This window comes from Peromyscus eremicus, chromosome 16_21 (assembly GCF_949786415.1).
Source record: "Peromyscus eremicus chromosome 16_21, PerEre_H2_v1, whole genome shotgun sequence".
Taxonomy (NCBI): Eukaryota; Metazoa; Chordata; class Mammalia; order Rodentia; family Cricetidae; genus Peromyscus; species Peromyscus eremicus.
Genome location: NC_081432.1, coordinates 10,640,343 through 10,656,998, shown reverse-complemented (window position 1 = coordinate 10,656,998; position 16,656 = coordinate 10,640,343). Strand labels below are relative to the sequence as shown.

General features: G+C 43.9%; 1 protein-coding gene across 1 annotated transcript in view; it reads right to left on the bottom strand.

Annotated features, from left to right (window-relative positions):
* The window catches only part of Dip2a (disco interacting protein 2 homolog A), an 87,137-nt gene that overhangs the window by 43,307 nt on the left and 27,174 nt on the right, over positions 1 to 16,656 (bottom strand). The window contains exons 3-8 of the mRNA XM_059243896.1: positions 15,865 to 15,981; positions 13,326 to 13,445; positions 11,409 to 11,636; positions 6,208 to 6,336; positions 3,640 to 3,759; positions 1,704 to 1,901 (exon numbers count right to left, since the gene is read on the bottom strand). Of these exons, the coding sequence (XP_059099879.1) occupies positions 1,704 to 1,901; positions 3,640 to 3,759; positions 6,208 to 6,336; positions 11,409 to 11,636; positions 13,326 to 13,445; positions 15,865 to 15,981 (912 nt within the window). The remainder of the gene's footprint in view (positions 1 to 1,703; positions 1,902 to 3,639; positions 3,760 to 6,207; positions 6,337 to 11,408; positions 11,637 to 13,325; positions 13,446 to 15,864; positions 15,982 to 16,656) is intronic.

Sequence of the window (16,656 nt, the reverse complement as noted above, 5' to 3'; positions counted from 1 at the left end):
GGCAGGGCAGGGGCATCTGCCTTCAACAGCAGACTGAAAACTTCAGCCAGAGCAGTAAGAAGGGAGAAAGGGTAAGATAATTGGAAACAAAACTGTTGTTTGTGATGCTATATCTATGTACTTCATGAATCTTTTATAATTCAGCAAGGCTGCCAGATTTATCAACATACAAACACCACTCAATTTTTAGAGACAGAACAAAAGTTACAGTACTATTTAAATATTTAAGACTTAAGTGTCACAAGAAACATAAAAGACTCTCTATGGAAAATTATAAATCAGGGGACAGCAAAATGGCTCAGTGGGTAAAGGCACTTGTCGCCCAATCTGACAACCCAAGTTCAATCCCTACAACCTGCATGGTGGAAAGAAATGATTTCCACAAGTAGTCCTCAGTCCTCCATGTGGATGCCATGAGAAGCATCTGCATGCTTGTACATACACATTAAAAAAAGAAAGAAAAATTATAACACATTATTGATGACAAAGTCTCAAAAATGCAAAGGTGTTAATTCTCAAAAAGATTCAAAACAATGTCCATCAAGATCTCAGATTCAGAGATGCCCAACAAGCTACTTCTAAAATGGACTCTGAAATACAGAGTGCAAACAGCTAAGAAAAGAGAGGAAGACTCTAAGGTGTCAAAACTTGTTATAGAAAGCTATGACATCAAGAGTGTGGTCAGGCCAGGTGTGGGTGGCACACATCTTTAATCCCAGCACTCAAGAGGCAGAGGCAGGTGGATCACATGAGTTCAAGGCCAGCCTGGTTTACAGAGAGTTCCAGGTCAGCTTGAGCTACATAGTATGGCTCCATCTCAAAAGCAAAGACAAACAAAAAAAGAAGTCTGTCATCTGGGTGGATGTTTCTGCTTTATAATGTGCACCAAGTATCATGTCTATTATGGCACATACATGTGGTGATATTTTATTTGTGCTCTAACAATATTTTATTTGTGCTCTAACAAATAAAACTTATCTGGGGATCAGAGGACAGAGCCAGCCACTAGATTAGACACAGAGGCCAGACAGTGATGGTACACACCCCCTTAATCCTATCACTTGGGAGGCAGAGATCCATCTGCATCTCTGTGAGTTCAAGGCCACCCTGGAAACAGAGGCAGGCGTGGTGGCACACACCTTTAATCCCAGCATTTGAGATCTCATGTCTTTGCTTAGGAAAGACACATGCCTTTAATCCCAGGAGTGATGGCAGGAAACAGAAAGGTATATAAGGCATGAGGACCAGGAACTAGAGGCTTTTAGCAGCAGTTCAAGTGAGACCCTCAGGGGTGAGGATTCAGAGGCTTTCAGTCTGAAGATTCGTGGAAACAGGATCAGCTGAGGAGTTCACGAGGTGAGGCTGGCTGCGGCTTGTTCTAGTCCTCTGTTCTCTCAGCTTTCACCCCGGTATCTGGCACCAGGTTTTTTCAATTAATAAGACCTTTTTTTTTTTTTTTTTTTTTTTTTTTTGGTTTTTCGAGACAGGGTTTCTCTGTGTAGCTTTGCGCCTTTCCTGGGACTCACTTGGTAGTCCAGGCTGGCCTCGAACTCACAGAGATCCGCCTGGCTCTGCCTCCCGAGTGCTGGGATTAAAGGCGTGCGCCACCACCGCCCGGCTAATAAGACCTTTTAAGGTTCGTGTTACACACACACAACGGTGTGAGGCAAACAGGACCCGCGACGCTTTCTGCTGATACTTGCCGTAGGTGAGGGTGCAGGTGGCTTTCCCCGCTGTATCCAAGGCAGTCAGACAGGGGGCTTTGGGCTGTGTGGTGCCCCAGAGCTGCAGTGCAGCCAGCAGAGACGACGGCCCAGAAGTGCCCACCGACAGGGGCTCTCCCTTCAGCACAGCCATCTGATCTCCCTCAGGCTTGGGCTGATTTGGATCTGGTTGCTGAACTATAAAGCAACATCAAGATTTTAAACCCGACACTCCAGAGTACTGTCTGCACATCTGTTTACTAACGACTGTACTTTGTGATTTCACTTTGTGATCGAATTTATTAAAAAAGTGACAAGAATCTGCTCAGATTTTGTTTTCCATCATTGTAGTCACGGACAAATTAATCAAAGGACTAAAGGAAAGTCGGTTACAGACAATAATTTTGAGACAGAAACTACTCACCATTCTATTAACCACAACCTCTTATGATAAAGCTGACCGCAGGACAGCATGTCTGCTTTCCTCCCTTGGGGATACACTGTGGCACGGTGGCCCCCCACAGCTCCAAAGCAGGGGCAGGCAGGCCTTAGAGCCTCAGAAACAGGTCCTAGAGACTGGCTCACTTAGGATCAAGTGAACATAACCACTTCTGCAGTCCGATATCAAAACCACCAGCATTGGGGGCCAGAGAGACCACTAGATGGTTAAGAATATTGTTGCTCTTAAGTCTCAGAATCCATTAACTCCAGTTCCAGGGAATCAGGTGCCCTCTACTGACCTCCACAGGCACCAACCACACACATGGTACATATACATACATGCAGGCAAAACATTCACACGTAACATAAAATGAATAAGCTTAATAATTAAAAAATATTAGCATTATTTGAGAGGAGAACATGGAAGTTTATTTATAGGAATTATGCAAACAAGTCTGCCCCAGTGTTTAATAAAACTGTTCTATAGGCTGTAGGCACAGCTTAGTGGTAGAGTATTTAGCTACATGTGTGAGGCCCTGGGTTCAATTTCCAAGCCCAGACTGGGGGTAGAGGAGGACTTTTCTCTTCCAATAGCTCTGAGGTAAGAGAAAAAGAAAAACTGCAGGCTGAGCATGGTGGCACCCACCTGCAACTCCAGCTCTGGAAAGGTGGGGTAGGTAGGAAAATCGTAACTTTAAAGCCAGCTCAGGCGAGGGCAAGCCCTCTGCCCCCAAAGACGGAAATACTGCTTTAGGAAGCATACATACTGTGAACTCTGAACTTAAAGGGCACTGTCTAGTTTTACAGGATAACCAGGTCCTAAAAAACAGAGTTCATCTTCAGGCGTGGAGGAGATGTCCATACTGACAGTACTGCACAGAGCAAGGTAGTGAGGGTCAACTGTACAGTGACTGCTGCCTGCAACACAGACACACGGACACACGGACACACACACACACACACACACACACACACACACACAGGCTTATTTCTGTGCTCTATAGGCTTTCTCTTACTTTTGCTAGTTTTCTTTTTGAGAAAATAAATCTATATTCTTTCTTTTCTAAATATGTACTCATTTATAAATGAGGGGATAACATTTGGAAAGGAAATCAAAGGTAAGTTAAAAATCAAATGCTTTGAAGCCATGGGATGACAAGTAGTTTGGATTTAAAGTTTAAATCAAAGTTTAAATAATCTGAAGGAGAAGTTAAAGTAATCTAAATTAAATGAAACACTGGAAGTATTTTTATGAGGCGCTAACCACTGGACTGGACGCACAGAGGAACGCTAAGTCACTTTACTATGAGTCAGAAGTTTCCTACCTGCTTGTGTACAGGAAGTAGTCAGTGTGGCTCCACATTCACCACTGCACATGGTGTCCAGTATTTTACTCTATCACAACATGGAGTGACTCCCATGAAACACACAGCTGCCTGTTTCCAGCTGTGGCCACAATATCCGAAAACACGAAGACCAAGTCAGAAAACTCTACCTTCCAATAACTCCTCAAAATCATCCACAAAGAACTCCTTCAGGGGAGGGCGCTTGGGCCTCTTCAGGGTGTTCAGCAGCTGCTGGATTTTGGAGGAGACTCTGCTGTTCACGGGCACGCCTGTCAAGGGAAGAGCAGAGAAGGACTGAAGCATGCACTGGGTGTAAGTGCAGCAGACCTGAAATCCAGCTGGGTGCTGGCCGACCAGTCACTGCGGACTGTACTAACCCATCTGACAAGCATACACTGACTGCCTCTCAGGAAACAGGATCTGTCTGGAGCAGCAGTTTACAAAGTAATCCAGAAATCCTGGGGGGAGGAAGGTAACTCTAGGATCCTTCCAGAGCACATGAGGTCAAACTCGTTGCATGGTCTTATTAGAATATAATCTATAGATACTAGAGAAATGGCGGCTCTTCCAGGGGACCCGGGTTCAAGTCCCAGCACCCACATGGCAACTTAAAACCAATCCCGGAGGATCCAACACCCTCTTCTGGCCTCTGTGGGCACTGTATGCACATGGTGCACAGACATACATAAAAAAATAAAGAAATAAAATCTCAAAAAAAATTCTTTAAAAGAGAATATAATCTATTTTTCCTGCTCTTCTGTGGAGGTCACAGGTGTGACAGCAACAGACACATATAAGTCAGATATGGGAACTTAGAAGCTTCTGCCAGCCAGACATATGCACAAGACACAATGAATGTCTACTGTGGCAGAGATCCATCCTTTATAAGTATATGCGATTTATGTCAACATGCAATGAATTTAGTATTTTTTAACTTTTTCAAATTAAGCTCAGCGTGGTGACACATGCCTTTTAATCCCAGCACTTGGGAGGCAGAGGCAGGTGGATCTCTGTGAATTTAAGGTCGGCCTGATCTTCATAGGGAGTTCCAGGCCAGCCATGGCCTCATAGTAAAACACTATCTCAGAAGGAAAGGAGGTAAGGAGGTAGGAAGGAGGGATGGAGGGACAAAGAAAAGGAAGGAAGAGAACAGAGAAGAGAGGAGAAAAAAGAAGATTTCAACTTAATTTTATGTTTTTAAAAAGTAGATTACTGGGGCTGAAGAGGTGGCTCCACAGTTAAGAGCACTGGCTGTTTTCCAAAGGACCCAGGTTCAATTCCCAGCACCTACATGGCAGTTCACAACCATCTGCAATTCCAGTCTCAGGGGATCTGAGGCCCCTTTCTGGCTTCTGTGTGTACCAGGCACACATATGGTGCACACATATAAGTACATATCAAATCTATCCTATTTCCCTCCAATATCTTCCCTAACTCTCCATCACTGCTTTTTCTTCCCAACTTCATAAGCTTTTTTCTTTTTTAAAAACTCACTGAGTCACTGGAGGGTGGTGGCACATGCCTTTAATCCCAGCACTCAGGAGGCAGAGCCAGGCGGATCACTGTGAGTTCGAGGCCAGCCTGGGCTACAGAGTGAGTTCCAGGATAGCCAGGACTACACAGAGAAACTCTGTCTCAAAAAACAACCAAAAACCCCAATAACAACAAAAGCCATCTGATCATATATGTGAGGGCTTATTTCTGAGTTTTCTGTTCTGTTCCATGGACATGTAGATTTGTCTTCAAGCCAGTCTACACAGCTGATTGCTCCTGCCCTGTAATACATTTTAGAAACATGAGTATCTTCAGCTTCATTCTTCATTTTCAAGATCATTATGACCATTTAAAGTCCTTATGAATTTATAGATTGCTTTGAGTCATCTTAATTTAACTTAATATAATTTGAACCCGATCTGCCTGTGATGGCTGTGTGTCTTGCTACTTCATTGAAGTCATTTATTAATTTTATTTCTGTGAATATGTTTATGTTTTGGTTTTGCACATACAAGGTCATATCATCTACAAACAGAGATAATTTTATTTCTTCCTTTACAGTCTGGATGACTTTTTATCTGACTAGAGTCTCCACTCCTTTGCTGACTAGAAGCCCAGATGAAGCAGGCATCCTTGCTGTGCCTCACTGCTCTGCATCTTGATCCACACAACGAGAAGCTATGAAACTGTCCTGGTCTTTCAAAGAGCTAGCTTTCAGATTGTCTTGCCTTGTGTGGGGGTGTTAAGCTGTGGTCTTATATATATTATTTCTTTCCTTCTATTTTAGATTTATTTCATTCTTTTTCTGCTTAAGAAAACTCTTAGGAGACTGAGTTCAGACATTTTTATTTTCTAATATTATTATTTGAAGCTCTAAATCTCCTGCTAACATCATTCACTGATTCTGCACCAACCTCCAAGGCTGCCAAGGATGTGAGGCATGGTACCCAGCTTGCAGTGCTGACTGAGTATAGGAACTTTCCATAGCTGCTTATTTCCCTCCTCCAAAACTGGAAGGGGGAGCCGTTTCCTAGCTATTTCCAGTTATTCTTCTACATGATGTTTTCTATGGTAACATTCACTGCACACCGGTTTCTGTTTATTTGCACAGAAGAATCATAGATGATGTCTGGTTTAATTAGAGAAAGGGAATACACAAAGGCCATGTTAAATATCATAGCGAGAACCTGTTGTTTCAGAAAGGAAAGAGAAGCATTTCTTACCATCTGCGGTTTCCAGCACGTTCCTGCCATGCCCTCGGGGAATACCTCTCACAGACGCCACCTGTGGACGCTCGTAGTGGGAATGCTCCGCAAGTCCAGTGGTAACGTCAGGTGGGGCAGAGTGCAGATCTGATTTTTGAAAAACATACCCAAGTAACAGTGATTAATTCAACAAGCATTAAGTGTTTATTCCAACCTATCCATCTAAAGTTTATTGTCTGAGCTCTAAGCAAGGGATTGATTATGGTATCCTGAAAGTTCTGTTTTCCTGACTAAACAAAGGCATGCAGGGCCCTGCACACCCCCACATGTGTTATGCAGAAATATGTGCATGTGTTGGAGGTGTCTCAATTCAACTCCTTAAAAGATAGACCTAGAACCACCAAGTTATCACAAAGTGCACGGAAAACTTGCCTTTTAACATAACAGCCTAACAAGATCTTAGTTGGAAAGTTTCCTTAAGGAAACAAAAATTAATTTGAAATAAAATGCTACTAAATGCTTTTCATTACATTACGAAGAAACAACCAGCCTTGTAACTTCCCTAAAAGTAGGGTGGATGTTATGAAGACATCATCTTTGTTGATCTAAGAATAAAAATACAAAAGCCAGGGGATGGAGTGGTGGCTCAGCAGTTAAGAGCACTTGTTGCTCTTGCAGAGGACCCAGGTTCGGTTCCCAGCACCCATATGGCAACTGTCTGTAACTCCTCCAGTTTGAGAGAATCCAGCGCCCTCTTCTGGCCTTCTTGGGCAATGCAGTCTCATAAGGCATATATGCAGGCAAAACACTTATACACATAAAATAAAAATAAATCTTCAGAAAAATAAAAAAAAACCAGCCAGGTATTAAATAAGCCTCTAATAACAGTACCTTGGGAGACAGGGGAAGGAAGATCTCTCTAAATTTAAGGCTAGCCTGCTATACATAGCAAGTTCCAGGCCAGCCAGAGTCACATGATGAGACCCTGTGTCTGGAAAATTTTTAAAAATTAAGTACAAAAACTAAAAGTGCCCCATACGCTAGTTAAAATTTTCTACAATGAGCCTGACATACCAATAAGTGATTTACACCTACAAGTCCAACTACTTGGGAGGCAGAGACAGAAGTTCAAGGCCAGCCTGAATTGCATGGTACAATCCCACCTCAAATGAACAAAATATTTAAAAAATTAAGAGACTACCATCAACTTAATGTATAATCAATTAATGCCACATTTAAGAGAGTGTACATAAGATACAATTATTCCTTTCATTCTCTCAACATAAAAGTTTTTTTTTAATTTTCATGGAGCAGGACTTTGATCTGTTCCAAACACTGACTCTAAGTCGCTAGAGAAATTTTCATTACTATTGGCCTAACACTGAGAGGAACAACAGTGGGGCAGCTGTTGGATGTGACATTGTACCATACACTGAAGGCAACCAGTTCGTGCAGTGAGCCTGTGTGTGATGAAGGCTGGTCATCTGCAGTATTTAAACTAATATGCTGTTCACTGTGGTACTCTTAACACTCTGATGGTTCAATTCTGACCATCTATCATTTAATTAACTTGGATAAAATTCAAAGTAAGACCTGAGTGTAAAGAAAGAAAGAAAATACATAAGAGTGAAACATAAACTTACTATTTATAAAACAGAATATACTTTTTGGAAAAAAATCTAAAACTTCAATGACAGTTTTCAGAACCCTTGAAATAGCCTGGTGATGAGCACACTAGCATTTTAAAGTCTGTCCATCAGGAAGATCTTTCAGTTCATAAAGAAACATCTCTGTGCTTCCAAACCCAGCAAAAAGAAGAATGATTTTAAAAGCATATGCAAAAAGAAGATAATGTATATACCATGAAGTAGTTTTTTAAACAGCTACATAAACTAAACTTTGTGAGGAGTGGTGGTGGCGCACACCTTTAATCACAGCACTCAGGAGGCAGAGGCAGGTGGATCTCTGAGTTCAAAGCCAGCCTGGTCTACAGAGTGAGTTCCAGGCTAGCCAACCCTAGGCAGAGAAACTGTCTTTAAAAAAACAAAACAAAACTCTGATTTCAAAACCATCCCTAAAAGCATTGTTTTTGAGTACAGAAGTTTATATTTATGTCAAAATGTTTAATGTATTTTATTTCCTTAATCCAAAAACTGAAACTAATGCTTAAAAAAAGTACTCTTACCTAAAAAGTTCCACTTCCAAATTTTTATTTAATATATTATTCTTATGTACTTTTCCTTAGTTCATCTGAAGTTCATCTATCTGGAGTTAGAAGCAAAATGATGGTTTTGTAATGAGGACAGGGAAGGTGCATATAACCTGGGTATCCCCTGTGCCAATGACCTCGGAGTTGGGTTTTTTTTTTTTTTTGGTTTTTCGAGACAGGGTTTCTCTGTGTAGCTTTGCGCCTTTCCTGGGACTCACTTGGTAGCCCAGGCTGGCCTCAAACTCACAGAGATCCGCCTGGCTCTGCCTCCCGAGTGCTGGGATTTGACCTCGGAGTTTTATGTTTCAGAAATCAGTACAAATTTGGGACATTGTATACTTCACCAGTTAATCACTCCTAACTAAAACCCTGAAATGTGCTGCTCTAAATTTCAGATTTGAGATTGAGAAAGAAACTTGTGTTTGGAAGTCAAGTAAAGAGCCAATGAGATGGCTCCGTGGACAGAAGCACTGGGCACGCAAGCCTTCTGACTGGAGTTCTATTCCTGGAGCACACAATAGGAGGAGGGAACACATCGTGGCACATGCACACGCACACACGCCTGTGACCACACACACACAAAATAACAAAGCCCTGGTGGGCGGGGTCCACAGGTAAAGGCAATTACCACCAAGCCTTACAACCCCAGAACCCATATGGTGGAAAGAGAGAACCAGCTCCTACAAGAGACCCCCACTATGGTGCCCACACACACATGTGCACAAAATAAATAACTTCAAACGTACTTACAATTAAAAGAATAAATAAATAAAATTTAGAAATCAAGTTAACTGTGTTCTTCAATTACTCAAAAGCATATCAAAACTACATTTGCAGTAAGGTAATAGAAATCACGTTGAGATTTTTTTGAAACTGAGTAGAATCAATCACAAAACATCTATGCTAGGCCAAGCAAGTAAGAAAGGAAAAGGGGCCTCACAGCACAGCTGCAGGAGACAGGATGGATCATCTGCCAACACAGGCAGCAGAGCTACCTTATAAACACCAGAGAGTGAACACGCCTAACTCCAACATGCACCAGAGTGTTCCTGTTAAGACATCCATAAGCCACAACCACTGGGTCCCTGAGGGCTGTCTGACCAAATGCTGTGAGCTATGGCTAGCCTGGCATGCTGAATGTGACCAAGCAGTAACAGCTCAGCAGTGGCAAGCTTCCAATCAGGGTGCTCCTGAGTCCTGTCCCCTTCGAAAGAGCTTCACATATCAGAGACAAGGTAACTGAACATGACTCCATGGGAAAGAGAGCATGCTGGGCAAGCTTGAGGGCCTGAGTTCAGATCCCAGGACCCATGTAACAAGCAGGGATGTGCATGACTGCAATCCTGGCACTGAGTGTGCTGGGGCTTGCTGGCACCCAGCCTAATTCCGGGGTTAGTGAGATCCAGTCTTAAGGGAAAAGGGCAGATAGAGCAGGATGGTCAGTGTTCCTGTCTGGCCGCCCCACACGCCGACAGAGGTGTGCATGTGTTGTGTGTGTGTGTGTGTGTGTGTGTGTGTGTGTGTGTGTGTGTGTGTGTCTGTGTGCACACACACACAGCTGAATAAATAAATAAGTGTAAAACAAAAACAAAATAAAAGCCTGCAGATAAACAGGAAGGCACAGCCCTGGCTGCCTTCCTGCTCCAGACTGTCACATTCCTTGAGGAAAGGTAGACCACAGCCTCCAGCCACACAGGAAAGGAGCAGCCAGAGACACCCTGGAGGTAACTGTCTTATAATGGCTATCTACTCTTGCCACTGCTATTCATGTGGCTGCTCTGTGAGCAAGAAGCATGGTGTGGCAGAGGAACCACAAGTTTCCACCCGACACACATCGCAGTGGGAAACAGATGTCCGGCAGTATACAGGAATTGTATAGGGTCTCAAACAAACAAAAATCAAGAGCTGTACCGACAAGCTCCACGGGACAAACCACAGGCTACCAGAAGAAACATCCCCGTTCACTCTTAATCCAGCCAGCACACCCAACCTGACCGGAAAAGAACTCGGAACATGGTCCCAGCACCACCTACAGTGGCTTGCAGAAACCACCAACCCAGCCTGATGCACGCAAGCGCTCATCACCCCAGCTCTAGCAGAAAAGGAAAGGAAATGAAGAGGCCCCAGCAGCACTGGTACCAGCACTCCTCCCCACTAAGCAGTGCACGATCTCAGCAAGCTACCTCACTCATTTTATTATTACTATTATTATTATTTGTCTTCTTTCTTCATCTAGGAAAATGAGGGATGAGATAAGTCTTTAACACAGACTACGTTTTAAGGTACCAGGACACGAATGTCTGCGGGCTTCACATACAGCTAACCACAACTACTGCTCGTATGCAGGGTTTCAAATGGCTCGAGACATCACGTCTTTGTAAGACTACTGTCATCCAAGAACTCCTGACTGAGAAGACTCCTGTATCTTTAAGACTGGCTTTGACTGACATCTCGATTTTAGGAAGAGGACTATCTGTAGGAAGAAAGGCCAGACCTTAGCCCCCATCTCAGGACCTGTGCACAGGACAACCCACAGCCCGTATAGCCACATATGCAAAGAGCCACAGGAAAGACAGTGACTAGAGAGCCAGGCCCAGGGCGGCCGTCACAACCACCTGGAAAACAGGAAAAGACAACAGGACGTCAAGAGAACAGCATGTTGCTGAGGACTGGGGCACACCCCACCAGCCTGGAACTGCCAGGCCACGGAATCACAGGACTGCTTCTGTCCCCAAAAGACACATTTCAGATAAGAAAGAGGTGGATCTGGATGGAGACAAAAATTTAGCAACAGAGCCATTCTGTTCAACTAAAGCTGGATGCCAAGCTCTCCAAGTGTGGCCCCATTGTGTCAAATGTGATTATTAAAAGCTAAAAAACCAGCTGATATCTCAAGCAGACAAGGCATCATGTGACATCTGGCTCATGACCTCAGTCACTTGACAGTAGTCCTCTGTCCCGGACACTCCTGACCCTTCCCAGTGGGCGGGGCTAGGCAGCTGTTACTGACCTATGTGGGCGTGGGCCGTGAGGCCCGCAAGCGCAGTGGTGGTACTAGGAGCAGCGGCAGGTCTCCCTCCCGGGTGGGATGAGGTGGAGGATGCAGAGGATGAAGTGGACGAGCCCTGAATGACCCTGTCGAGCCAGGGCTCGATGCTGGAATGGCTCTGGAGCAGAGCGGAGGTGAGTCGCCCAGGTCGCCGTAAAGAGCCCTCATCTTCTGAGGCAGATGACGTGTCTGTGATTAAAATAACGATGACAAGCATGATGTAGAGATGGGTCAAGAGAGGGAGAAGGCCTCTCACTCGTCTCCAGGCCTGAAGCACAGTTCTACCCTGTATGACAAGTGGGCACTGTCTAAGGTGGAAGCTCCATTCCAGCCTCACTCTCCCCCATTGCAAACCCTGCCCCCTCTCAGAAAGCCAGCCAAGCGGCAGCTCCTCACCCAGAGCTCCTCAAGACTGCACCTACAGCATAGTGGAGCTCCAGTCCATAGACCTGCCACGTGATTTCCCCTCTTTCTCCCGAGATCACCCAGGAATGCTTTGCTCAGATTAAACCTGGTCCTTTACTTTTTAATTCGGCTCGATTTGGCTTATTGCATCAGTGAGAAATCCATGGGGGGGGGTCCAAAAATACTTATCAGGCACCTCAAAGGTCGCCTTCAGAAGGGCACATAAGAAGTCCTACTTTTGGGAAGTGATCTCATGAGTGCCGAGGTCCCCACAGAGGCCTTGGCCACAGGTTATCAAACACTGGGAATGAAAACATCTTTCTGTCCCCCAAACCTAGGAAACCCCAACTGTGATGTGCTCTGAGTGTCCAGCCCTCACTGCTGTCCAATCTGCACAGCCTGACACCACATCCACACATCAGCATGGCGCAGCCCGTACCTCGTATCCTAGCCTGGGCGTGAATGCCGCAGTACTGCGGTTGTTACGGGAGACTACAGCCCTGGCTACATCTATGTTCATAGGGAAAGGGGGAGAAATACCTCTGGAAAGGATTCCTTCCTCAACATAATTGCTTCAACTCATGAAATTATTTGTGAACTAAGGTTCCATGAAGTCAGCATACCTGTATTTTATTACAGTTATTAAGAAATTTTTTATTGTTGGATAGTGCCTACAGTGTTCATAGCAGAAACAGTAATGTGGCAATAATTTCTGAAGACTTCTTCCAACAATAAGCTTTTCTTAAAAGGGAAGAAGCCAAGCTACCAGGTCACCCTGTAAATCTTGTACGATTCCAAACACATCAAGCCTAAATGATTTTTTTGACTTAGAACTTGAGAGGCATCTGTGGCAATGCATGGATGAAGCCACCAGACATCAGCACCTCAGTCTGGCTTAACAGGACGTTAGAGAGAAACCTGTCTACATATTTTGATTTCCAGAGGCAACAATAAATGATGAATTATACCCACATCCTCCAAATAAACATCTTAAATGGCCCCACTGGAGGCATGGCTACACGGGTTAGAATAAGTTTAAAATTCAGCTCCAGAAGTTTGTACTCCACTACGTGCCTATCTTAGGTTCATCACTTTATTAACAGGTATAAATAAGATCTTAGTTTTTTTTTTTTTTGGAGTGGGGGAGCTGAGGACTGAACCCAGGGCCTTGTGCTTGCTAGGCAAGCGCTCTACCACTGAGCTAAATCCCCAACCCTGCATCTTAGTTTTTTAAAAACTAAAATCCATACAAAAATCCTACCACAATACAAATATTCACTTGGATAAGAAAAATATCAAAGATACAATAGATTCTTAGGTAAGGAATATGCACATATGTAAACATTTTTAATTTCTAAATTTCTCAAACCTGTATTACAGGTTACAAGGATATTCCAATTCAGTAAAATAAATATTAACCACCAGGCCTATAACACACTCATAAAAATCCATCCTGAAACCATTTATCAATACCTGGAGGAGTATAGGTTTCCACAGAGGAATGCACAAGGACAGACCGTCTTTTTGAAGGCATGGGCATCTTCCTCTCTTTGTATTTGGCCAAAGCTGCTTGCACGGCTTCTGTGTGGACATCTGCACAGGAACAACAGTAGCAGTAGATGTTTTACTACATAGGTAACAATCTACTTTCACATTTACTCTGAGCAGAAAAAAAAAATGCTCTGTCTCCCCACTCACCCCATACCTCAGATGCTCTCCACATATTGCTTTGCTTGAGGACTCAACTCTTGAACTTTATAAATACTTCCAGGTATAAAAAATGACAAAATAAAAAGCTGTGGACCCTCCAGAGATTCCCTGGCCAGCGTCTTAGCTAATCAGTAGGTACACAAAACAAACAGAAAATCAAGTGGACACATTTTGAAAACAGCAGCCAGGATATCAATGTCAGCATCTCAGAATTCAGTAAGTTCCCACTGGAGATGTTTCAATGTCTATGCAGCATATGAAGCAATCAATTCATCTGATATTTAAAAAATTAAGTGTACTGTGATTATGGAAGACGGCCAACATCAACCTCTGGTCTCCACATGCATGCACACCTGAACACATACATGTACAGGTCAGTTGGCATACATGTATAGCTCAGTTGGTAGAATGCTTGCACAGCATGTATGAATCCCTGGGTTCCAACCCCAGTACCACATAAACCAGGCATTTTGGTACGTGACCATGTTCTTAGTCCCCAAGACGGAAATGAAAGGATCAGGAGTTAAAGGCCGTACTCCACTACATAGTAAGTTCCAGGCCAGCTTGGGCTATGTGAGATTGTCTCAAAACAATGGGGGAGGACGGCAAACTTATGACCACCAATTCTGACAACCTAAGTTTGATCCCTAGAACCTACAAAGTAGAAGAAAAACCAACTCCTGCAAATTCTCTGACCTCCATGTGCGAACCATGGCACACATGCACACACACACACACACACACACACACACACACACACACTAAATAAATAAATAAGCAGAATTGTTTTTAAAAGTAAAATAAAAAATTTAAATATTATTTAAATATTTAAAAAAAAAAACAATTGCCAAATAGTGGGAAAATCTAAGTGAAAGGAAATTTAAAGTTACACCAGTTATACAGCAACTTCCATATACACAGGCATTACTGAGAATCCCAGAGCTCCTGCTGGAGAAGTAGATACAGATAGCAAGCATGCTGTCCTGGTAGGCAGGAGAGGAAGGGTTCTCTATAGACTAAAGAGACGCTTAGTCAGGGAAGGGCTTGCACTGCGCGCACAAGGACCCGAGTTTGACCCCCAGAACTCACAGTTTAAAAATATCTAGGTGCAGGCCGGGAGCTGGTGGCACACACCTTTAATCCCAGCATGTGGGAGGCAGAGCCAGGCAGATCTCTGTGAGTTTGAGGCCAGCCTGGTCTACAGAGCAAGATCGTGGACAGGCACCAAAACTACACAGAGAAACCCTGTCTCGAAAAACCAAAACAAACAAACAAAAAAATCTAGGTGCACTTGTAATCCCAATGCTAGGGAGGCAGAAACAAGAGGCTCACTGGGCTCACTGGGCTCCCTGGACAGCCAGGATAGCCTACTCTAAGCTCAAAGCTTAAATAAAAAAAGAGTAGATGGCACCTGCATGTACATGCATACATGCACGCGCACACATGAGCACACACACAATTGTTGCAAGCAAGCAACCTCTAAGGCAATCAACATATAAAAGAGAGACATTAAAACAAACTATCTGAACCAGGTGTGGTGGCGCATGCCTTTGATCCCAGCATTCAGGAGGCAGAAGCAGGCAGATTTCTGTGAGTTTGAGGCCAGCCTGGGCTACAGAGCGAGTTCCAGGACAGCCAGGGCTACAGAGAAAAATAGTTTTCGAAAAACCAAAACTATTAAACAAACAAAGAAACCCAAAACTATATGAAAGTTCCACTTTCTCTCTCTCTCTTTCTTTCTTTCTTTCTTTCTTTCTTTCTTTCTTTCTCTTTTCTTTTCTTTTTCTAGTTTATCAAGACAGGGTTTTTCTGCATAACAGCCATGGCTGTCCTGGAACTCACTTTGTAGGCTAGGCTAGCCTCGAACTCATGGAGATCCACTTGCCTCTGCCTCCTGAGAGAGCTGGGATTAAAGGTGTGTGCCACCACTGCTCTATAGGGTTCTGCTTTCTTGAACAATAAGATGAAAATTATCACTCAAGTGAAAATAACTACTTTGTTTGTTTGTTTGTTTGTTTGTTTGTTTGTTTTTCAAGACAGGGTTCCTCTGTGTAGCTCTGGCTATCCTGGAACCTGCTCTGTAGACCAGGATGGCCTGGAACTCTCAGAGATCTGCCTGCCTCTGCCTCTGTCTCCGCATGCTGAGATTAAAGGCGTGTGCACCATGCTCAGCTGAAAATGAACTAGTTCTCTGGTGGACATTCTAGCAAAGAAAAACCAAAAGCCTCAGTAGCCAGAACAGAGCGTCTTGCCTGCTGCAATCCCACCTCCTACTCCCGCACTTCCAGAGCTATGGACCTACCTGACCGGAAGCGCTCATCCCTTGAGTTGGTAGCCCGAGACTTCTGTGGTTTAGATGTGGCTGCAGTCATCAAGGGCCCAGGAATTCTATTCTCAGTTTGCAGACATGGGTCTACTCCTGAAACACAGTTTTATACCTTGTGTAAACAATTTTCTTTTCCAATGATAAAAAGCTCCATTTACAACAATGTGCATTCCTCTTATATGGCCATATAGCACATGCTGCACACCCCTGGTTTGGCTCTTAAAGCACAAAACACCCTCTGGTTTAGGATTAAGTGCCATGAACATGGGCCAGGGCAATGTCCACGTCCAGGCTACCTTCTCCCCATACCACTAGACCTAGTTCATAATGACGACTATACCCTCAGGGTGTCCTTGGCAACATGGCACCATCAGTTCAGGTCTTATGTGAGTCACAGATATCTAAGAGCTTGTTCCTGAATGTATGGCTGCTCCATAAATCTAAAATGGCCTGTACTGCTTGTGACTGTTACAGTCTACAGTGTCATCAAATATTAACTGAGAAACAGCCCATCGACCATCACTAGGTGTCCCTTAAATACAAAGAAAAAGTTGAGAGGCAGAGGATGAAACACCAAGACCAGCACTGAACAACTTCCGTGCACAGAATGTTCAGAGGCTGGCAAACTGGTCTAGTCAGCAGCACCTCTGTTGGCTCTGTCTTCAAATCTGGGATGGACAGAGAACATGTCACCTATTCTCCACACATCCTCAGCTAGCCCCTGGCTCACAGTGACAGCATCCTGACCAGAGCCACCCCTAGGATACA